The 23,189-nt window shown below is 47.7% G+C and overlaps 1 protein-coding gene across 1 annotated transcript in view; it reads right to left on the bottom strand.

Annotated features, from left to right (window-relative positions):
- The window catches only part of IL20RB (interleukin 20 receptor subunit beta), a 38,570-nt gene extending 20,873 nt beyond the window's left edge, over nucleotides 1-17,697 (bottom strand). The window contains exons 1-2 of the mRNA XM_065412787.1: nucleotides 17,628-17,697; nucleotides 985-1,111 (exon numbers count right to left, since the gene is read on the bottom strand). Of these exons, the coding sequence (XP_065268859.1) occupies nucleotides 985-1,111; nucleotides 17,628-17,697 (197 nt within the window). The remainder of the gene's footprint in view (nucleotides 1-984; nucleotides 1,112-17,627) is intronic.
- Nucleotides 17,698-23,189: the final 5,492 nt, after the last annotated feature.

Genomic DNA, 23,189 nt, shown 5'->3' with positions numbered 1-23,189 from the left:
AATGGACCACTTGATGATTGCCGAGGATGGATCACTTGATGATTGCCCGGTTCTGTTCATTCTCTTTGAAGCATCTGGCATTGGCCACTGTAGGAAGACAGGATACTGGGCTAGATGGACATTGGTCTTACCCACTATCACCACTCTTATGTTTGTAGCTAGTCATGCAGCTTAGGGTTAAAAACACAACTAGAAACAAATGTTTGTGCCCTGTCTACAATAGAATTCACAATATTACGAATTAATATTTGTTAAACTAAAAATTCAAGTGCAGACAAACTCAGATGGAATCAGATGCCCAACCCTCCTACCACACAACCTGAGACTGTTTGCCATCAGAAGGGACCCCTGGGGCTGGCATAATGGCAGTGGATGGAAGCAATACGGGTGTATCTCAGCCTCCCTTATTCTTCAGTGTATCTGTGAGAGAGATGTGTGAAGCTGTTTGAGAAAACCCCTCCTTGGAGTGAATGAGAAAGCTGGAGTGAATAAACTCAGTGATGCAGCCGCAGTGACTATGCAGATGTTTTTAGCATTACAGATTCTTTTTAGCAAGGTGACTGAATATTCTACTGACTTTGTTTCTTCAGAACCCTCCTATATATTTCCCCAAATAATCTCCCGGCCGGGGAAAAAATTCACTTGTATGTTTCTCTGTTCCCTCCCCCGCTTTGTCTGTTGCCTGTCTTCCTAGACTGTGAGCTCTTCGGGGCAGAGACTTTGTCTCCATAGTGGTGTGGAAAGCGCCTAGCCCATAGTGGGCACTGCTGTGATCCAAATAACACACAATTAATTATAAAGGCCTGGGCTGCAGGCAGGTTCGTCATGAGGCCAACAACATTTTCCCACTTCTGCATTATTATTGATGGGACTGTCACATTTCTCCCACATCAGTGTGCATAGACCTATGTATGCCATGTGCAGGGGATCCAGGGCTTTTGTCTAACTAGCATCCAGAGAGGGGAGAAAAAACAGGCGAGTTACCCCTGAAACTCAACGGAGTATCTCACAGTTTCTCCAGGGACCGTCACTGGACTCCAGGTCAGGAAGTGCTTCATGTTGGTGGACAGGATGGAGATATTCTGAGGGGCTGGTAGCAGGGCTTCTTCGTCTAGGATTCCACCAGAGAGAGAAACAACTAGTTGTGACCATTTGCTAAATGAATAACACAGTTTGGAAGGACATGCTTCAACGATGAAGCTTCACAATATGCTTCATCGTTTCACTTCAGCACTGCCATTCGAGCTCTGAATTAGCATATAGGTTGAAAGTATAATTGAAGATAGAATGATAAAGTACCTAGCTGTTTGTAATATGACAGGGACTCAGACCAGCATGACTTGTGTAAAGGAAAATCATGCCTCTCCACTACATTAGAGTTGTTTGAAGAGGTCAATAAAATAGTGGATAAAACTGGACCTTTTAGAAAGGCATCCAATCTAGAATGAGCAACTCCAAGTGATGGAGAACCCATCACATCCCTCGGTAAGTTGCTCCAATGGTTAATTCCCCTTGCTGCCTTATTTCCAGTCTGAATTTGTTTGGCTTCAGCTTCCAGCCATTGGGTCTTGTCCTGCCTTTTTCTGCTAGATTAAAGATCCCTCTAGTATCAGATATCTTCCCCTTAATCATCTTTTGGAGAAACTTAATAGGCAAAGCGTCTTAAGCCTCTCACTGGGAGGGAGGTTTTCCAAACTTCAGATAAGTACTATAGCTCTTTTCTGATCCCCTTCCAATTTTTCAAATGTGGACATGGGACCTGCATGCAGTATTCCAGGCATGGTCCCATGTGTGCCATATGCAAGGGTCTTACTGTTGTCTCACCACTCCCTCATAGCATGAGATGGCAGTTCAGCAGCTCTGCCCCACTGTCCTCCTCTGGGTGTCAGGGATGTGGAATGATGATGACTTGGCCCTCTGGTCAGCTCACATTATAGGTCCTCCCCTTCCAAGTATTGATTGCCAGGATCCACGGACTAGAATTCTGAGAGCTTGGGATAGCGGATATTCCCACAGTGCCACCATGTAGCCCTGCAACCAGGGAGCACTGTGGGGAGTAGGTGCTGTAGGACATACTGCCAAAGGGACCCAGACTGACGACAGTACCCTGAGGTCCTCTGATTAGCCAAGCACCCTATTTAACCCTCCAGGGTGGCCCAGGAAGTTTTTTGGGCAATCACATAGACTTCTGGTCTGCTGCAACGTCAGACCTCACCCTGTGTCCTGATCTCTGGTCTCCGATCCCAGCCTGACTCTTGCCTCCTGACTCCAGCCTGGTACTACCTCTGATCTTGGGTCTTCAACTATTGCCTGACTCTGACCCTGATTCCTGCCTCCTGATTCCAGCCTGGTACTACCTCTCATCTCTGGTCTCTGATCCCAGCCTGACTCAGACCCTGACTTTTGCTTATTGAATCTATTGGCCTTGCTGGAGCCCTAAACATAACTAACAGTGTGAACCAAAGGCTATGAAACAGAGTTAGGGTTGGCTTTGGCACAATAGTAACACACCAAATAACCAAGTAACCACATTCCTGACCGGTGAGGACAGTACAAAAACACTCAGAGTTCTCAAGTAACCACGTAAACAAATTCCCAAGAGGTAGCACAGGAACACACTGACCCATCATAAGATAAGGAGGGGAATGACAGGATAATGGATGAGGATGTTTTGTACAAACTAGCAGGTACAAGGTATAAGGGCAGAGGTGAAAGTAAGCCGGTCCAGACCGGCTTCCCCAGGCTGGCGATTTAAAGGGCCCGGGGCTCCCTGCAGCAGCCAGAGCCCCGGGCCCTTTAAATCCCCACGGGAGCCCTGCCGCCGCTACCCCGGGGGCTCCGGCAGCGGGACTCGGGCAGCAATTTAAAGTGCCCGGGGCTCCCCTCCGCTGGAGCCCCGGGCCCTTTAAATCGCAGCCCGAGCCCGGCTGCCAGAGCCCCAGGGTAGCGGCAGCAGGGCTCCATCAATGATTTATAGGACCCGGAGCTCTGCTGCGGTAGCGGCGGCCAGAGCCCCGGGCACTTTAAAGCACCCCTGAGCTCTGGGGCTCCCAGCCACCTCTGCAGCTGGTAGCTCGGGGCTCATTTAAAGGCCCCGGGGCTCCCAGCCACAGCCGGAGCCCTGGGGCCTTTAAATCTTGATGTATAGGTCCCGCCTCTTCCGATTGAAGCCACGCCTCTTCCGGTTGAGGCCACGCCCCTGCTCAGGACTCCGGCGTACTGGTAAATCCTTTAACTTATTTTCACCCCTGTATAAGGGTGGTGACTAACAATGTAATACATAAGTTGTGTGTATCAATGTATAAAAGGAGAAGTCATTAGAGGGGCAGCTTTGTATCAACCAAGGGAACAGCATTCTGTTATGTTGACTGAGCCTTTACCTTGTCACGGGCGTACATGTGTTAGTGTCCCCGTAACTCATTGGACAGGGCACTAGTACCGTGCTTTGCGGACAATAAACCTGGCCGGGCACCTTTGCCAGCAAACTGAGCCTGTGGTCTTTCTTTTTGAATAACATCGGGGTCTGCTGAATCAACATGCTGCACTCTTTGTGAGAGCAGCTAACACCGGAGCTCCAAGAATAGCAGCACTAGCAGCATTAACAACTGTGCAGCACCAGCAATGCTCTGTAACACTAACAAAAGAACCCAGCACTAGTGATTCCGCCAATCCCTGTTCACCAACTGTAGCTGTGACCACTAGGCCAACCTGTCTATGGCTCGGTCTCTTTCACTGATGTCCCAAACAAAGAATGTCTGTCAGAATACTGTCAATCAACACAGCTTCCACCCGCCTTGGGCTTCTCTTTTGCCTTATTCTTCTTCCAAAGCGGTGGCTTGCAGGGCTTCCCCCTGGAGCTGCCCGCCAGAACTCGAAAACCAGACAAAAATACAAACTAAGTAACTTCTGCACACCTCAGACTTGAGCTTTTGGTCCATCTCCAGTTCTCTGCTCTTCTACTGAACGCTGAGCCAAAGGGCTGCCTCCCTGGCCTTGCCCTTTTCCCATGGCCCACCTCAGGAGCTAGCTGCACTCCTGTAGCTTTCCCACAGTTCTCCCTCTGCCTGGCTTCTAGCAGACCCTTCCCACAGAGAGGGCGTTCTAGACCACCTCGCTCCTGGGTCTCCTCCTCCCACCTGCTCTGAACTCCAACTCCTCCCTGAGCCTGACACATCCTCCAGGTATAATAACGGGGGGAGGGCAAACAGACCTCTCAGGCTTTAGTTAACCCCGTCTCAGTTGATGCAGGGTTTATATACACCATCATCACAAGTGGTAACACCATCTCCCTGCTCCTAACCAATAGTCCCCTGTTTATCTACCCGAGGATTATTTTAGCCCTCTTTGCCATCACATCATGTGAGATCATGTTCAGCCAGATTCCACCAGGACCCCTGATCCTTTTAAGAGTCTCTGCTTTCTAGGGTACAGTCCCCTGTCCTGTGACCTATGTTTTTGGGTCCTAGACATATGACCTTGCATATAACTGTATTAAAGCATGTTATTCAAGTGAGCCCATTTTACCATGCAATCTAGATTGTACTGTATAACTGATCTGTCCCCTTCATTATTTGCCACTCCACCAAGTTTTGTGTGATGTGCAAACTTCACCAATAATGATTTTATATTTCCTCCCAGATCAGTGATAATCATATTGAATACCATTGAGCCAAGAACAGATTCTTATAGAACCTCACTGCCCCTATTTGTTGATAAGTCCCCCTTTACATTACTTTTGGGGACCTGTTAGTTGGACACTTTAATCTATTTAACGTGGGCTACATTGATTTTGATCAGTGATAATATTTTAATCAAGATGTCATGTGGTACTAAGTCAAACATCTTACATAGGTAGGTCTAGTTATATCATGTCAATAACACCTTTATCAACCTCATCGCAAACCAATGTCAAGTTTGTTTAACAAGACCTATTTTCCGTACAAATCTGTTGAATAGGATTAACCATATGACAATTCTTTAATTCTTTATTAACTAAGTCTTGTATCAGACCTTCCATGGTTTTATCTGGGACTGACATCAGGCCCACTGGCCTACTTATCTGGGTCACTGTTTACCCTTTTTTAAATATTGGCCCAGCATTAGCTTTTTTCCAATCTGCTGGAACTTCCTCAGTGTCCAAGATTTGTTAAAAATCAATATCAATAGTTCAGAGGGCTCCTTGGCCAATTCTTTTAAAACTTCTGGGTTCAAGCTGATTTTAAAATGTATGACTTAAGCGGTTGCTGCTTAACAACCTCTGCAGTTACTGCTGGAATGTCAAGTATTTAATTGTCTCTGTACTCTGTGAATATGGCATTGTGCTTTTTTCCAAATACAGAACAGAAATATTTACTGAACACTTCTGCCTTTTCTGCATCATCAACAATTTTACCATCCTTCCCTAGTGGCACTTGAGGGTTCAATTTCCAGATCCAACATCCTGAATCACAGCTGATGGGGCCCTGGGATGCATACTCCTCAGGATTGGGTAGGCAGGATCCTCCCTCGACATGGTGAAGCTAATGGGAAACAGCTGTCTTCCCTGCCTAACCTGAATTAATCAGAACAGACCAAGCTATCTACTTGGGATCTCCTGAAGTAATCTGGAAGGAAGGAAGAGAATTTCAACTTTGCTCTTCAGAGAGGAGCCCAGAGGACACTGATGCTTTGCACCACTACTCCTTGTTATAAGTTGGATAGTTGAAGACAAGGTTTAGCTACAGTGACACACAGAAGTTTCTCATTCTTACTGTACTTCACATAGTTTTATATAACTAATTAAATCAGTCTTGGAAATGTAAAAGTCTGTTTGCCCTTAGCAAGTAACTTTTTTTAATAGACAAGTAAAATATTAGTTTTTAATTACAATTACTGCCATTGGAAGGGTGGATTAGAACATCTGAGCCTAGGATGACACATTTTTATTACAATTTTGCAAGATTTAATTCAATAGGCACAAAAGAAAGCTTCTGGTTCTGATGTACTTGTTCAAACTGGTGTGAATATCAACTGAGATAGATGATATTTACTTGCCTAAGAATATTTAACTGCAATTCCGAAAAACACTAACAGAAAAAGCATGTGTGGGATACAGGTTGTCTCAATTATCATTCAATACCTAATCCACTGGAGCAAACTCCTCTCATAACTGGGCTTGAACAAATAAGGTAAATGAAGCAACACTCCTTTTCTGTCAGAAACTAGTTGTGAAACCCTCTGTAGTAGCTGGTCTACACAGAGAACAGTAGTCTGCTGCCGCTACTAGTTACCCCAGGGGTTCTCAAACTGGGGGTTGTGACCCTCAGGGGGTCACAGGGTTATCACATGAGGGGTCGCGAGCTGTCAGCCTCCACCCCAAACCAAGCTTCACTCCAGCATTTATAATAGTGTTAAATATAAAAAAGAGAGTTTTTAATTCATAAGGGGGGTCACACTCAGAGGCTTGCTGTGTGAAAGGGGTCACCAATACAAAAGTTTGAGAACCACTGAGTTACCCCATTAGCTCAAAGGGCAGAGACCTGTGCAGTGGATCTAAATGATGAGCCCTGAATTTCTGTATGATGGAATTTGTTTTTCGGTTTGCTTCTTAAAATAATTTAGGAAATTATATACAAAACTGTGTTAAATGAATGTTAAGGTTGCAAAGTCAAGCACTCAAAAATCAGGAAATGACAGTGTTAGTTTAACCATATGACTTTAGTTTGGCTCCCTTACGTGTCTGCATTATGATACAGTCTCTAATTACATCAGCACATGCTATTTTTTCCACACTAGCTCTGTCTCATTCAGCACACAGGATGGATGCTGCTCAGGGACTGAATCAGGTGCTGTTAAATGCTCCAGCATCTTTCATTCTGGCATTTCCTAACATTTGAGTCCTTGACTTTGCAACCTTAATGTTCTTTTAATGTAGGTTTTTTTTATGTAAAGAGCAGTTATGAATTCTATCATTAGGTTGCCAGTCATTTCCATTATAATAATTTGGCTTACAGCAGGACTTTGACATTTGGTAAAGGGATAGTCCTGGAGCCAGGGAGATGCCTTTTGCTGACCCCAAGATGTTCTGATTTGGGAAAGTTATCTTCATTTACGATATGTGTTTAAGTACAAAAAACATATGTAGAAATAAAGCTATTGTGGTTGTAAAGTCAAGTATTCTGTCTGTTACAGCTGTCCCCCTGCTGGATTCTGAGTGGCCGCCCCACCCCCCACCCCACCCCGGCCATGGAACTGACCAAAGTCACAGCCTGGCCCTGCTCATGGAAATGGCTTGTGCAGACTGACTGGAGCCATTGCTCTGCTCGGGGGGGGGGGGGGCTTTTTGGTCCTTTGTCTAGCTTCTTTGTTCGGACCCGGCTCGGTGTAGGGTGCTCTGCCCAGGTATGCAAGACCTAAAGTGGCCACATAGCTGAGCATATGAGTCATACCTGTGACTCAGAACTTGGCCAGACATGTCCTGTGCCTACCTGCAGTTTCCCTGCCTTCTCTCCTCCCCTGGATTAAGGGGAACCAATCAAAGTTACTGGCGGGAAACTGCCTGAGTTTGCCCTTAAAACCAGACATTTTCTGATCAGACCCCCGGAGAAGGTCCTTGCTTTGCCACCTGGTCTGATCAGCTAGGGGTCTTTGGGGGGCCCTCTCCCCGCTCTCGTTTGTTTTTGAGCATACCCCCGTTTTTAAACTCCCCTCCCACGAACAACGAATTTGTGCCTGGAGATCTCCTGATTATTGTAAGCGAATCGAGTCCTCTCTGCGTCCTCTGATGCGGAAACTGCTGTTCCTGCTGCTGCTTTGGGGATTGGTAAGGAAAAACCTCTTGCACACCCCCCTTGTTCTGGCTGCTGGCTTTCTTTCTTTCTAACTCCTTGGTCTATATCTGTAACCTGCTTCTAGCTTACCAGCGCCTTTGCTGCTAGAAATAAGCCTGTGCCACTGCTGGGCTGTGCCTTCCTGGACTGTATCCTGGGCTGCCAGCTTGCAGCCACCCCACTGCTGCAGCCACCACTAGTTAACCCCCACCACCGGAGCTGTATCCTGGGCACACACCACTCTGCCCTCTGGAACTACCCCTAGTATAAGGTGCACCCATTAGGTTAGATTTAGCCTTTAGTCTAGATAAATTGTAATTTCATTTTGCATAGCTGTGGTTAAGTTAGGTTTAGAAAATTGCTTGCATTGTACTCTGTAAGTTAGGCTTAAAGAATTGTTGCATTGTGTTTTGTTACTTGCTAATTTGTGTAGTCTTGGTTAAGTTAAATCATAGATAAGAATTTGCTGTGTTCTGTATAATTGTCTCTCTGCTGTTTAAACTTGCAGCCTGTCTGCTCTCTGTGTCTCCCTGAGTTTAAATCTCCCTCTGCCTTTGGCCTCTGCTCCACCACGTGCTCCTCTTCCCCCATCCCCCAACCTCACTCCTCTACCACTTTCTTCCTCTCTCTCTCTCTCTCTCTCTCTCTCTTTTAATCCCTTCCCCCACGTGCTCACCCCGCTCCCACTGCTGCCAAACCTCAATTGTATTACTGAAGTCTAGCATAAAACCCCATTGGTTACCCCTTTTTCTCTCTAACACACCTCACATTTTACATTTACACCACTGTGACACATTTTTACCTAAAGTTGTTGGTTATTTAACACATTTTACCCATACTGTTAGTTGGTTATATGCTGCTGTGACACACTCTTTACATAGAAATTGTTAGCTACCTGTTACATTTATACTTCAGTGTTAATTGGTTACCAACTGTATTGTACCCCGCTGTATTGTACCCCACTATTGAAACCCCCTATCCTATTTACTAAAAGAAACCCCTCCCCAATTGTCTACTTTAACAAACCCCATACCCCTCACTATTGAATTTTCCCTGTTTTTGCATTTTCTTAATAAAGTTTATTTTGCACCCCACCAGTGCAGTAGTTGTCCCCCAAGATCCCCTACCTGCTGGCAGGGTCATATTCAAAGGTTAGAAAATGCCAGACTCACCTTTCCTCATGCAAACTTAATTGGGACCCTCTGTGCTTATGCATTATGATGGTCTTTAATTACATGATCACCTATTATTTCTTTCCACAGGACTCCTGCCCCATTCAGTGCAGAGAGTGGAGGCTGCTCAGGAAATAAATCAGCATTGTGCAGTGAATTAGGCAAAACCAAAAAATGCTCAAGATATTAGACCAGCACCTAAAAACACTAATAAATGAGTCACTGGGAAGAGCACATCGAAAACAGCAATAAATTGGACTGCTTCAGTGACCTGCACAGAATGATTGCTTTAGCAGACACCTGTGATGTGTACAAATCTATGGCACATTCTGACCAGATCAGTGACTGTAAGCTAGAGGTTGAAATAGGGAAGTATAAAGCATAAAGCTGGTCTACACTACCACTTAAGTCAATGTAATTTATGTTGCTCAGGCGTGTGAAAACTACACCCTGCTGAGAGACGTAAGTTACATTGACTTAAAGCGGTGTCCACACTGTGCTATGACTCTCTGCCGCTGACATAGGGCTTGGCTACACTTGCAGATGTAGCGCGCTGTGAGTTAAACCAGCTCTTGGAGACCGCAGCAGAGAAAGCACTGCCGTGTGTTCACACAGTCAGCTGCAAGCGCACTGGCGTGGCTACATTTGCAGTGGCATTGGGAGCGATGCATTATGGGCAGCTATCCCACAGAGCACCTCTTCCCATTCTGGCACTGTGGCTTGTGGGAAGGGGGGGGGGTGCAGGGCATTCTGAGTCCTGTCCCAATGCATTGCTTCACATCCCAGCAATCCCCGTGCTTCCATCCACATTTGGCGCCATCTTTCAACGGTTTTTGTACTGTGTGCTCTGTCTTCCCTTTCGGTCTGCGGGAATGGATCCCAAACTGCTGAGGAATATGCTGATGGGTCTCACCAGCACGTCACAAATTGCAGTCGAGTTACTCCTTAAGCTACAAAGTGACAGTGAGGAGTCTGACGATGATGTCTACTCACATAACGCATACAACACAAGATTGCTTGTGGCATTCACAGAACTGCTCACCACAGTGGAATGCCACTTTTGGACTCAGGAAACAAGCACTGAGTGGTGGGATCACATCGTCATGCAAGTCTGGGATGACGAGCAGTGGCTGCAGACCTTTCGGATGAGAAATGCCACTTTCATGGGACTGTGTGCTGAGCTTGCCCCCACTCTGCGGAGCAAGGACACAAGATTGAGAGATGCCCTGCCAGTGGAGAAGTGGGTGGCTATTGCAATCTGGAAGCTGGCAACTCCAGACAACTACCGATCGGTCGCAAACCAGTTTGGAGTGGGAAAGTCGACCGTTGGAATCATGTTGATGCAAGTTTGCAGGGCCATTAATCGCATCCTGCTCAGAAGAACCGTGACTCTGGGTAACGTGCATGACATTGTGGCTGGCTTTGCACAAATGGGTTTCCCTAACTGCGGAGGGGTGATAGATGGGACGCATATTCCAATTCTGGTACCAGCACACTTAACCTCCAAGTACATAAATCGGAAGGGGTATTTCTCTATGGCTCTCCAGGCGCTTGTGGATCACCGTGGTCGTTTCATTGATATTAACGCAGGCTGGTCCAGAAAGGTGCATGACGCACGCATCTTTCAGAACACAGGCCTGTTCAGGAAGCTGCAAGCTGAGATTTTCTTCCCAGACCAGAAGATCACTGTAGAGGAAATCAAAATGCCCATTGTGATCCTTGGAGACCCCGCTTACCCTTTAATGCCATGGCTCATGAAACCCTACACAGGGAGCCTTGGCAGCAGCAAGGAGCGGTTAAACAACAGGCTGAGCAGGTGCAGAATGACTGTTGAGTGTGCTTTTGGCCATTTAAAGGGCCGCTGGCGCTGTCTGTATGGGAAGCTGGACCTGGCCGATGACAACATCTCCACGGTTATATCCGCGTGCTGTACCCTCCATAACATTTGTGAAGGGAAGGGTGAAAGATTCACTCAGGCATGGACCGTGGAGGTTCAACATCTGGAGGCTGAATTTGAACAGCCAGAGAGCAGGGCTATTAGAGGTGCCCAGCGCGTGGCTGCAAGGATTAGGGATGCCTTCAGGGAGCAATTTGAAGCTGAAAGCCACCAGTAATGTCTGGTGCCCTGCACGGGAGTGAAGTGCAGTGGTTCCAATGTTAGTAGGAATCTGTGTTTGCTACATATGATGCACTGACTTGCAGTGCCTGTTGCTTTCCTGGGCTACGGTATCTTTTACTTAATGCAATAATAAAGAATGTTTTCAAAGCCAAAAAATTCATTTATTGAAAAGAAACACAACTGCTTGAGAAACAGAAAGGGCATGACACATCTGTGCTGTGTGGGAGGAGGGAAGGGGGTGTGGTGGGGAACGGGACAATCACAGATTTGCGTATGTCCTGTTATCATACTCAGCCTTCCTGTCTGGAGTGCCGTGCAATGAGTGCTGCACTTCAGGCTGGCTAAAATGCATGGTGATGGGGGTTGAGTGCAGTGGGTAAGGGTCATAGTTTGCAGGGCTGGGTGGTGAAGCTACAGGTGTTGGAGGCAGCTGGTGACGATAAGAACCTGGATGTTGGGGAAAGTGGGTTGTCGGTGACATGGAGGCACAAGGTAAAGAGTTTTGGGACAAGGGCTGCAGGGGGGGCGGGTGCGAAAGTGCTCCGCCTGCATTGCTACGAGTGCCTGTATCGAGTCCGCTTGGCGCTCCATGATGCTTAGCAGCCGCTCTGTGCTTTGGTGACAGCGATCCACATTCTGCTGGCGGACTCTCCTTTCACTCTCCCGCCACTCCTGCACTTTTTGATTTTCATTAAGGGACCTCTGCATGACTTCATGCAGCATGTCCTCTTTGCTTATTCGCGGATGCTTCCTGATTCTTTGGAGTCTTTCGGTCATTGATAACAAGGACGGCTGGGATCTCAAGGTTGCAGCTGTAAAGCCAAAATGCAACACTTAACAGAGGCAGCATTGTTCACACCAGACACAGCAATGATTCGGCCGTACTTAAAGACAAGCACAGTGTACACAATAGCAGAAATTGCCCGTCCCAAAGAGAGCACACATAACCCACAGGAGCCCCAAAATGGTAAGTAAGCACAGGGGCAAGGGAGACTGATTGTTTCATGGCCGTACTGTCCTCTGGGGTTCTGTGCCTTGGGGAGAGCCAACAGCTGCAGGGGGCCCCTATACTGAACACTGTCCCCACATTTTCCACAGGATGAATTCGTCCTGGAAGATATCTCACTGCTGAGGGTGACCTGGGAAGCAAGGGAGGGTCTTCTACTAAAATGCGGCTTCCACCCTGGCCCATATGCAGCTTACCTGTGTGCAGCAATGGTCCCTCCGCCCCTCACGGCACAGTGGCGCGGACATGTTAGCCTTCCTGGGACAAGGAGCACAGTAGCTCTGCTAAGGAACCTGCTCAAGTGGATTGCCCAGCTTCTGCATGAGACCTTTGAAGAGATCACTGAGGCCCATTACCACGATGTGAGAGAGCACATCAATGCCCTATTCTGCATCTAGGCATTCATGCAGCCCTAACCCTCCTCACCCCAAGTGCCTGCGCCAAACAACTTCCTTCCCAAAATAAAAGCCGCTTATCGGGCACCTCCTCTGGTGTTTGTTCATCCCCAAGCACCGTCCGCTGCGACTGGCTACCTTCCTCCTGGCTTGAAAACAGCTCCTGGCTGCATGCATGTAGGGATTCCGGGCTGTCCCCCTCCTCCTCAGCACCTTCGCTCCCGCTTTCCTCCTCCTGCCTTGTTGAACTGGGCTCTGAAGTGTCCATGGTGGTCTTCAGAGTGGAGGTGGGGTCACCCCCAAGTATTGTGTCCAGCTCTTTGTAGAAACAGCAGGTCACGGGGGCAGCACCGGAGCGGCTGTTTGCCTCGCACGCTTTGCGGTAGGCATTCCGCAGCTCCTTCACTTTAACCCTGCACTGCACTGCGTCCCGTTCATGGCTCCTTTCCATCATGTCCTTTGATATCTGCCTGTAGGTATCGTAATTCCTATGACTGGAGCGCAGCTGGGACTGGACAGCTTCCTCCCCCCAAACACTGATGATGTCCAGCACCTCGCCATTGCTTCATACTGGGGATCGCTGGCACGTGGAGGCATGGTCACCTAGAAAGATGCGCTGAGAGCACTACACGCCTTTCTGAGCAAACAGGAAGGGGATTTTCAAAATTCCCAGAGAATTTAAAGGGCGGGTCTGACGGTTGGTCACCTGAGGGCAGGGCAGTAGAGTTCAAAGTGATGACCAGAGTGGCTAGAACAGGCATTGTGGGACACTTCAAGAGGCCAATCAGAGCACATTAATAGACCAGGATGTCTACACTGGCACCGTGGCGCTCCAGCCGGGGCGCAGCAAGCATTATGCTTCTCGTGGATGTGGATTACCAGGAGCGCTCCAGCCGTGGAGTCCAGGCACTCTACGTGCCTTGCCAGTGTGGACGCGTCATGAGTTAGGGCACCCAGGGCTGCTTTAATGCGCTCTAACTCACAAGTGTAGCCAAGCCCATAGCTTATGCCTCTCACGGAGGTGGAGTAATTATGCCAATGGGTGAGCGCTCTCCCATCAACATAGTGTGTCTTCACCAGATGCACTACAGCGGTGCAGCTGCATTGGTGGAGCTACTCCGATGTAGCATGGTAGTGTAGACTTGCCCATAGTCTGAAGCCAGAGGCGCAACGGTGTAGCCAGCATGACAGAGGAGTGCAAGAAAGAGATTTCCTCAAATGAATTACCAGGAATCATAAAAGACACCTATCAAATGATTAAAGGCCACCCTGTAGCTCTCTGTCCTCTTGTGGGGTCTCAGAGTCATTCCCCAGGTTGTGGTCAGGAACATACACTCAATACACAGGATACATAATTCAATGTTTCCGTTAAATACCCAAACCAACAATTAATAATTATTAATAAGCACCTCCAGCCACCCCTCTGCCACAGATACTTAATCAAAAACAATGAGGAAACCCTGTGATTAACTGTGGGAGAAAGGAGATGCTAAAGCCATCATAAATAGGGGAATGGTGAATAGGAGGAGGGAGGTGATCATGATGGTCCCTTCTGGCCCATAGTCTGTGAGATGTTACCGCTGTATACAGCATTGGGGAGAGCGATGCTGGACTGCTGCATACAGTTCTACAGTCTAGATTTGGAAAAGAATGTTGAAAAACTGGAGAGGGTGCAGAAGCGAGACACAAAAATTATTCAAGGACTGAAAAAAAGGCCTGATCATGAGAGACTTACGGAGCTTTATTATGCTGTAACTCTATGGGGAGACAATGTCAGGTGCTAAGGGGCTCTTTAATCTAAGGGAGTGGGAAGCAGAACAAGAGTCAATGCCTGAAAGTTAAAGCCAGATAAATTCAAATTAGACATCAGGAACAAATGTTAGCAGTGAGGGTGATTAAGCATGGGAACAAACTAACCCAGGTGGATTCTTCATCTCTTAATGTCTTCACATCAAGATCTGATACCTTTCTGGAAGATATGCTTTAGCCAAACACAAGTCATTGGATTCAGTGCAGGGGGAATGGGCCTGTGTTATGCGTAGGGCCCTACCAAATTCACAGTCCATTTTGGTCAATTTCACAGTCATAGGATTTAAAAAATCATAAATTTCATGATTTCAGCTATTTAAATCTGAAATTTCACAGAGTTGTAATTGTAGGGGTCCTGACCCAAAAAGGAGTTGCGGGGGGGTTGCAAGGTTATTGTAGGGAGGGGGTTGCAATACTGCTACCCTTACTTCTGTGCTGCTGCCGGTGGCGGTGCTGCCTTCAGAGCTGGGAAGCTGGAAAGTGGCGGCTGCTGGCCAGGAGCCCAGCTCTGAAGCAGAGCCGCAGTCAGCAGCAACGCAGAAGGATGGTATGGTATGGTACCGTATTGCCATCCTTACTTCTGTGCTGCTGCCCACAGAGCTGAGCCCTCAGTCAGCAGCCGCCACTCTCCAGCCGCCCAGCTCTGAAGGCAGCAACGCAGAAGTCAGGGTGGCATGGTATGGTATTGCCACCCTGACTTCTGCACTGCTGCTGGCAGGGCGCTGTCTTCAGAACTGGGCGCCCAGCCAACAACTGCCACTCTCCAGCTGCCCAACTCTGAAGGCAGCACAGAAGTAAGAGTGTCAATGCCACAACCCCCTAAAATAACCCTGTGACCCCCCTACAATTCCCTTTTGGGTCAGGACCCCAATTTGAGAAACACTGGTCTCCCCCGTGAAATCTGTATCGTATAGGGTAAAAGCATACTAAAGACCAGATTTCACAGGTGGGGGAGGGGACGGGGAAGGGGGAGAACAGATTTCATGGTCCATTACATGTTTTTTATGGCCGTGAATTTGGTAGGGCCCTAGTTATGTGGAAGATCAGACTAGATAATCTAGTGGGCTCTTATGGCCTTAAAATCCATTAATCTTGCCCTTCTGGTTCATTTCTTGCTTTCTGTTCCTTTCCCCTATTTAGAGGTTTGCATTGCCCTTGGGAATCTCTGTGATAGAATTAAGTAGCCTCCATGCCAAGTGTAAGGATTTTAATTTCTTCCCTTTTCACTTTACGCTCTTTTTGACGAGCCTCCTCATTTCTGGGAAGTTCCCCTTCATAAAAGTCAGTGTCTCTGGGCTAAATTTTGGTATCTTCCTTTGTAGATGTAGAACGTAATTACATTCTTTTCACTGTTGCTTAGTCCTAAATAACATGCAGGAGATTGTTAAAAAGTAACTATAGTTGAGCCACTATGTCAAGAATAGCTTCCCCTCTTGAGTGCTCCACTACTAGCTGCTCCAAGAAGTGATTGTTTAAGACTGTTGTTTCCAGCCACGGGTACTGTACGCCTGGGAGGTACGCAGAGGTCTTCCAGGGGATACATCAACTCATCTAGATATTTGCCTAGTTTTACAACAGGCTACGTAAAAAGCACTAGCAAAGTCAGTACAAACTAAAATTTCATACAGACAATGACTTGTTTATACTGCTTTATATACTATACACTGAAATGTAAGTACAATATTTATATTCCAAATGACTTATTTTATAATATATATGGTAAAAATGAGAAAGTAAGCAATTTTTCAGTGATAGTGTGCTGTGACACTTGCATTTTTATGTCTGATTTTGTAAGCAAGTAATTTCTAAGTGAGGTGAAACTTGTGGGTATGCAAGACGAATCAGACTCCTGAAAGGGGTACAGTAGTCTGGAAAGGTTGAGAGCCATTGCTTTAGAAGACAATTTAGAAACAGAGAAAAGGAATAGGAAGATTTAACAAGTTTCCTAAAACTCCAGACAAGGATTGTGGTCAACATCTCTGCTCCTCATGCGCAGGAAAATTAAAATGAGAGGGTTTTTTGCAATTTTTCAAAATTTGGCCAGTTTTGTCACACTTTAAAAACAATTGTCATATTCTTCCCCATTCCACATTCAGCGAGTGTGGAAGACATTCTTTTTAAATATTAAATCATATCACTAAAATGGGGTCAACATTTTCTCTCTCCCTCTTTATGGGAAAATGAGAATTGCACTTTGTGTAATGAAAGAATCCAAGGAGAGTCTGTTCCTGGCTCATGCAAAACTATTAGCCACCCCTGAGAGCTGCATGGAGCAGGAAGGAGCTGGGCAAGATACAACATGATTCAGAAGCAGAGCCTACAGACTTATGAAACACAGAACCCAGTGAATACTTAATCCTGCCATGCGTGCAGGGGACTGGACTAGATGACCTCTCAAGGTCCCTTCCAGACCTATGATTCTATGAATCTGCGCTGACAGGCATGATGTGAGGATCCTACCTAGAGGGATTAAAGAGTTGTGGAATACATGGTTTGAACCACCACTGATGTTAAGGGAATGATTCCCACTGACTTTCTTTGATGGCGCTGTCTTGGCCCCAGCATAAGCAGCACAGAAGAGCAGGCAGTAAAACACTTTCAGTCCCCCAAGATATCTACAGCAGTGGTTCTCAAACTTTTGTACTGGTGACCCCTTTCACATAGCAAGCCTCTGAGTGCGACCCCCCTTATAAATTAAAAACACTTTTTTATATATTTAACACCATTATAAATGCTGGATGTAAAGCAGGGTTTGGGGTGGAGGCTGACAGCTCGCAACCCCCATGTAATAACCTCGCGACCCCCTGAGTGGTCCCGACCCCCAGTTTGAGAACCCCTGATCTACAGCCTTGTGCTTCACCTTTCAGGTCAGGCTTACATGTTAGTAACCAAAACTTTTTAAACTTGTGCTCTGAGCCTGCAGCTGTGACGCAGACAGAACCATCATTAAGGCAATCTGGTCCAAAGAGGGCTTGCAGGGTCACCCTTTTAGATGTCAATGAAAACCAGGAAATATTACCAAAAGATCCTAGACACACGTTATCCACCTTGTCCCAAAATTGAAATCATCCTTTGAATTTGATAGTCCCTTTCTATAATTTGTTTACAAATTCCCTTTTTAATCTGATTATTCCAGGGTTAGCTCAGGCAAAGATTTCTAACTCAAGACCACCTGTTCTTAATCTTTTACAAACTGGATTGAATCTCGTAATTTGAATACAATAAATGTTAAAAAGCGAGAAAAAATATTTGATACACCTCCCCCAAACGTACTTGTTATTCTAACTTGTGTCTCCTTTGGGCATTTTGGCCATTTACCTGTGAGAAGAGGTGCAATCACAGAGCAGAGAATGAAGATGAGGCTTGTGAACATTTCACTCAGACTCATTGTCTTTGTCCAGGTTCATGCCATGTAGTTGGGCTCTGAGTTTCCTCTTCCCAGAGAAGGAACACCATTCAGTCTATCCATGCTTTGAGCAATGTGGGGATTTTGAATCTCAGCACAGACTTTGTGTGGATGTCACTGCAGAGTGGAAACTGATCCTGTAATGATCAAGCCAGGAACAGGCATCCTCCTGCCTACACAGCCAGATGCATTGCTTAGGAGGGCGTGGCCGCAAGGAATGCCAGGGATAATTGCATACAATCATCTGCTTAAAGGGTTGTGCAATTGCCCAACTAGAATAGACAAGGCTGTCCCTGTTTTAACTGAACAGCTACTACATGTATTAAGGTAGGCCACTGCACAGGTAAAACCAGATTATTTTGCCTATTCTATTGCCCAGACTACTAGCCCTGTAATTACCAAAGGTGAGGAGTATCCCTTCCTAGGTACCTCACAGACACTCGATGCTGATGGTGCTGTCAGTAGTACCAATACTGCAGCACAGATCAATGTCATGAAGTTCTTCCTGGTTGCCTACATGCAGAACAATAACTCAGTGTTCGGGGAGTCTGTAGGACCCAGCACATCTCCCCAACCTGGTGTTGCAACAACTCCTGCCAGTGAGAAGGAAGGAGATACAAAGGCTCCACAAGCCTGGCAGACAGAATTGATGGTAACACCATTGTGAATTCCAGTGTCTCCACTGTCAAGGTGACAGAAGGAGAGAGCAAGTGCAGGGAAAGGTTCTGGTGAGGTTGTCTAGTAGCAATCCGGCATGTCCCTTTTGTGGGGATCATACTGGAAAACCAGCGGCTCTGAATATTCATCTTAAATGTAACCACGGTGGGAAGAATGTGGAGTTTCAATGTTCCCTGTGTGTGAAAATGGATCTAAATCCCCAAGTGTAAGAGATTGACATCACAGGACTCAGCTGATGACTGGGTTTGTGAAGTGTGTGCCAGACGGTGTGGCACCAAATCAGGTATCTCTCAACACAAGAGACTAACCCAGCTGGCACAGTGGTACACAACACAGAATGAATCCAAGCCAGTCAACCTAAATACAACTCACTGTGTGGAAAACACAAGAGTTATTAGATGGCCCAGGAAGAGTTACTCCTTACCAATTTTGGCAATATATACTTGGGCCAGAAGTATATTAATAAACTCATTGCAAAAGAATTGATCACCAAATCTGCTAAGCAAATTGGTGACAAAAGGAGGATGCTTGGTCTAACCAACGAGGACTCGGAGACCTCTTAGCCAGGACATGGAGCCACCATTTGTTATCTGGAAGTAAGATCTGATGAGCCCCAAACCACAATGGGGCTCAAAATTAAGAAAGGCCTGAAAGATCACGGCCATGAGGACTTTGAGACTAACAGCCTTAGTGCATGGGTTGAAGGAGACGTAATGTCAGGTCTCTAGTTGAAACAACTTCCACTGGAGTTCTCTCCTCCTTCCTAATGAGAGCGACAAAGCTGGAAAAGAGATCAAAAAGAAAGCCAAGACCAACCAGGGGGGGAAGGAGAAATCTTGGATGAGAAAAAGAGCAGCTAAAAGAGGTACTTAACTGAGGTACCAACAGCTTCATGACAACGACAGGTGTAAACTTGCTTCTATCATCCTTGATGGCATTGAACTCCTCCAGCGCCAAGTCCCACTCAAATACGTCCACCATGTGTACAGGGATAAGTGGGAGATCAAAACGCCCTTTGATGGGTTGGGCCAGTTTAGATCTCATGTCAGGGCTGATAATTTGGCATTTAACATCCTAATATCAGCTAAGGAAGTATTAAGAACATAAAAGAGAAGAATGGCTCCAGGTCCTGATGGTATCAGTTTGAAAGTTCTTGTCCGTGTGGACCCTAACAGAGATACGTTGGAGGGGCTATTCAACAAATGGCTGATTACAAGTCCTGATGGTATTAAGGAATGTCCATCACTACTGATCCCAAAAATGATGGCCCAAGAGGAGCTCAAGGATATAGCGAATTGGAGGCCTCTTATCATCATTTGCTGTGGCTTTTCGAGAATGTTGAAAACAGGCTGGCTAAAGTGTGCCCATTAAATGAGAAACACAAGGGTTTATTTTGGCACCTGGCTGCTCAGAAAACCTGAATGTTCTTCACATCATAGTGAAGCAGGCAAAGAAGGACAAAAAGCCTCAGGAAGTCATATTTATACATATAGCCAAGGAATTCAATTCAGTGTCCCATGATCACATCATCTGGGTGCTGTGGGGAGCGGCTTGGACCAGCACATGGTGAACACTATTAATGACTCCTGTAGGAACATCCATACCCTTATAGAAGTGGGGAAGGAGCTCACACCTCTCCATTGGTATCAAAGTCAGGGTCAAACAAGGGAACCCCATGTTACCACTGCTAATTATCCTAGCTCTTGATACTCTGATATCAGTGCTAGAAAAGTCTGGTAGAGGATTCTCGTATGGGGCACAGAAAGTGACAGCTCTCGCCTTTGCAGATGATTTGGTCTTGCTCAGTGACTTGTGGGAAGGCATGAACGGGATCATTGACGTTCTGGAGTCCTTTTTTAGGCTATCCAGCCTGAAGGTGCAAGCTAGAAAATGCCACAGATTCTTCCTGAGCCCAACTCACAACTCATACACTGTCAACAACTGTGAAGCCTGGAAGATAGGTACAGATGGGCTGAATATGATAATACCATGCGGGAGTCTGAGAAATATGTTGGTGTGAAGGTTGATCTATGAAGTGAGTTCTTCAAAGCTGTACTGTCTGATAAACTTGACACCTGGCTTGAGAGGATTGATAGGATCCATCTCAAGCCTTTACAAAAACTGACATGCTGAATGGCTTCACTGTCCCTCAGGTTATCTATCTGGCAGATCCATACCGATTGTAAGAGAACTCCACTATCTTCCCTCAATAACAGCATGAGGAGGGCCATTAAGGAGTGGCTTCTTCCCCTGGCCAACACCTGCATTTGTGCCAGATCCAGGGATGGAGGTCTGGGAGTGATGAGCAACAGAGGGTCCTGTGGCACCTTTAAGACTAACAGAAGTATTGGGAGCATAAGCTTTCGTGGGTAAGAACCTCACTTCTTCAGATGCAAGTGAAGAAGTGAGGTTCTTACCCACGAAAGCTTATGCTCCCAATACTTCTGTTAGTCTTAAAGGTGCCACAGGACCCTCTGTTGCTTTTTACAGATTCAGACTAACACGGCTACCCCTCTGATACTTGGGAGTGATGAGACTCTCTAGCCTCATCCCAGCTATTCAGGCAGGGTGATTGCATAGAGAATTGCATGTTCCAAAGATGAGACATTTCTGAGCACTGCATAGTATATTGAGGAGGAGTTCAGCAGACTGTGGCTGGCAGCATGTGGGAATGAAAAGGCAGCACCTGCGATAACAGATCAAGTTCTGTTCTTGGACAATATCAGAATACCATATAGTGTCCTTTACCCATTCAATGAGTGGGAGATGCTGGTTCCCAGGATCAAGTACCCAATCCCCTGTAGCTGGACAGATGCAGATTTCTCTAATGGAAAGAACTACCATGCTAAGGAAGCTGGGTCAAACATTTCATAATGATCCAGTCAGGTATGATTGGCTCAGGAACCACATACATGTGTTTCAGAGCACCAGTTCCCAACAGCCTTAAAATTGAGAATGAATGTGTATTCCACCCGGGAATATCTAAAGCATGGCAAAAACAATCCCTTAGTGAGGTACAGACACTGCATAATGGTGTGGGGGTCTAGAACCCACGTCTGCAGAGCTGCTAGGCAGTTAGCATCTCCATGCTGCCACCTAGCTGGGGGACCGCAACGGCCACCAAGTCTAATCCTAGTCCTGAAATCACTACCCATAGTAACCCTGACCCTAGCTTGGGGGCCCTACCTTCAGTAACCCCAGCTGGGGGACCCCAAAGAGCCCCTGGCCTAACCCTAGCCTAGGAATCCCTGTACATAGTACCCCTAAATCTACCCCGGGGAGACCCCTTAGTATCCCTAACCCCAGCCCCCTTCTCCCCTCCACCCACCTCACCCTCTGCTGGGCTCCAGCCCCCTCCCTGTGCCTCCCCTGCCGGGCCCCAGCCCTGGCTTCCCTCCCAAGCCGCCAGCCCGCGGCCAATGGCTCCGGCCGGGCCTGGGGGCGGGGCGCTACCGGCGGCGGAAGGGCGGGCGGGGCGGAGCCAGGCGGCGTTTCCGTGCCGTGGCGGAGGAGCCGGCCGGGCCCAAAGTTGCTCCGTTTCCCGCGGTAGGTGCCGGGCTCGGCCCCCAGCCCGGGCCCGCTTCCCCCGTGATTGCTGGGCCTGCTGCCCTTGCCCGAGCCACTCCCGCCCGGTGGGGGGGACCGAGGAGAGGGGCCATGGGCTGCCGGGGGAGGGGGTTAAGAAAGAGGCTCGGGGGGTAAGGAAGAGAGGTGGGGGGGACCGAGGGGTGGGGGCTAAGGAAGGGGCGTGGGGATCGAGGGGAAGGGGTGGGAGAGTGGGGGGTAAGGAAGGGGCAGGGAGACCGAGGAGGGGTAAGAAAGAGAGATGGGGGAGACCGAGGGGGGGTAAGAAAGAGAGATGGGGGAGACCGAGGAGGGGTGCGGGGGGTAAGAAAGAGGGTCGGGGAGTAAGGAAGGGGTAGGGGATTGGGGATTAAGGAAGGGGCAGGGGAACCGAGGGTAGCGGGTGGGGGGGGGTAAGGAAGAGAGATGGGGGAGACTGGGAGGGCAGGGGGTAAGGAAGGGGCAAGGAGATGGGGGGGTAAGGAAGGGGCAGGGAGACCGAGGGTAGGGGTTGTGGGGGGTAAGGAAGAGAGGAGGTGGGGACTGAGAGGAGGGGGCGGGAGCAGGGGGACTGAGGGGAGAGGGCAAGAAAAAGGAGCAGGGGGACTGAGGGGAGGGGGCAGGGGTAAGGAAGGGGAGCCATGGGCTGCCAGGGGAGGAGGTGGAGATTAAGAAAGGGATTGGGAGGAGCTATTCTAAGCAGGTAGACCCAGGCTACTAGCCCCCTTGTAAAGAGCCCCATCACCCCAAACCGTCCACCCTTCTGCTAATCAGTAACCCATGGTGGCTCCTGCCCTTCTCTGTAGGGAGCACCAGACCCATGGCTGTAAAGGATAGGCAACCGACTGCTTTGTTGTCTTGGCCCCCCTCTCAACATGAGGTTCCAACGTCCAAGGCTGTGGTTGCTGTGGTTGCCTGGAGAGCCATTATATCATTACTTTGCTGTATGCTTTGTGGCACCTTGAGGAACATTACGGGGCAGAGGGTTGTGTGAAACCAGAATGTGTTTGTCGTTGAGATTTAGCAACATGCCAAGGCTCCTTCCCATCTCTCGGGAAGATCTCAAAATGGATGAGAGGATTTAAATGCTGGTGAACAGTTATCTATAACACGGTTTCTCAACCCGGGGTGGGGACCCAAAATTGGGTTGCCAGAATGTTTCAGAGGGTCTTGTGGCAGTTCCCATCCCAAAGGGGTGGCTGGGCTCACCTCCCTGCTCCAGGCACTGCAAC

This window comes from Emys orbicularis, chromosome 10 (genome assembly GCF_028017835.1).
Source record: "Emys orbicularis isolate rEmyOrb1 chromosome 10, rEmyOrb1.hap1, whole genome shotgun sequence".
NCBI classification, from domain to species: Eukaryota; Metazoa; Chordata; order Testudines; family Emydidae; genus Emys; species Emys orbicularis.
The sequence above is the reverse complement of the archived record's forward strand: the minus strand, read 5'-3'. Positions and strand labels throughout refer to the sequence as shown.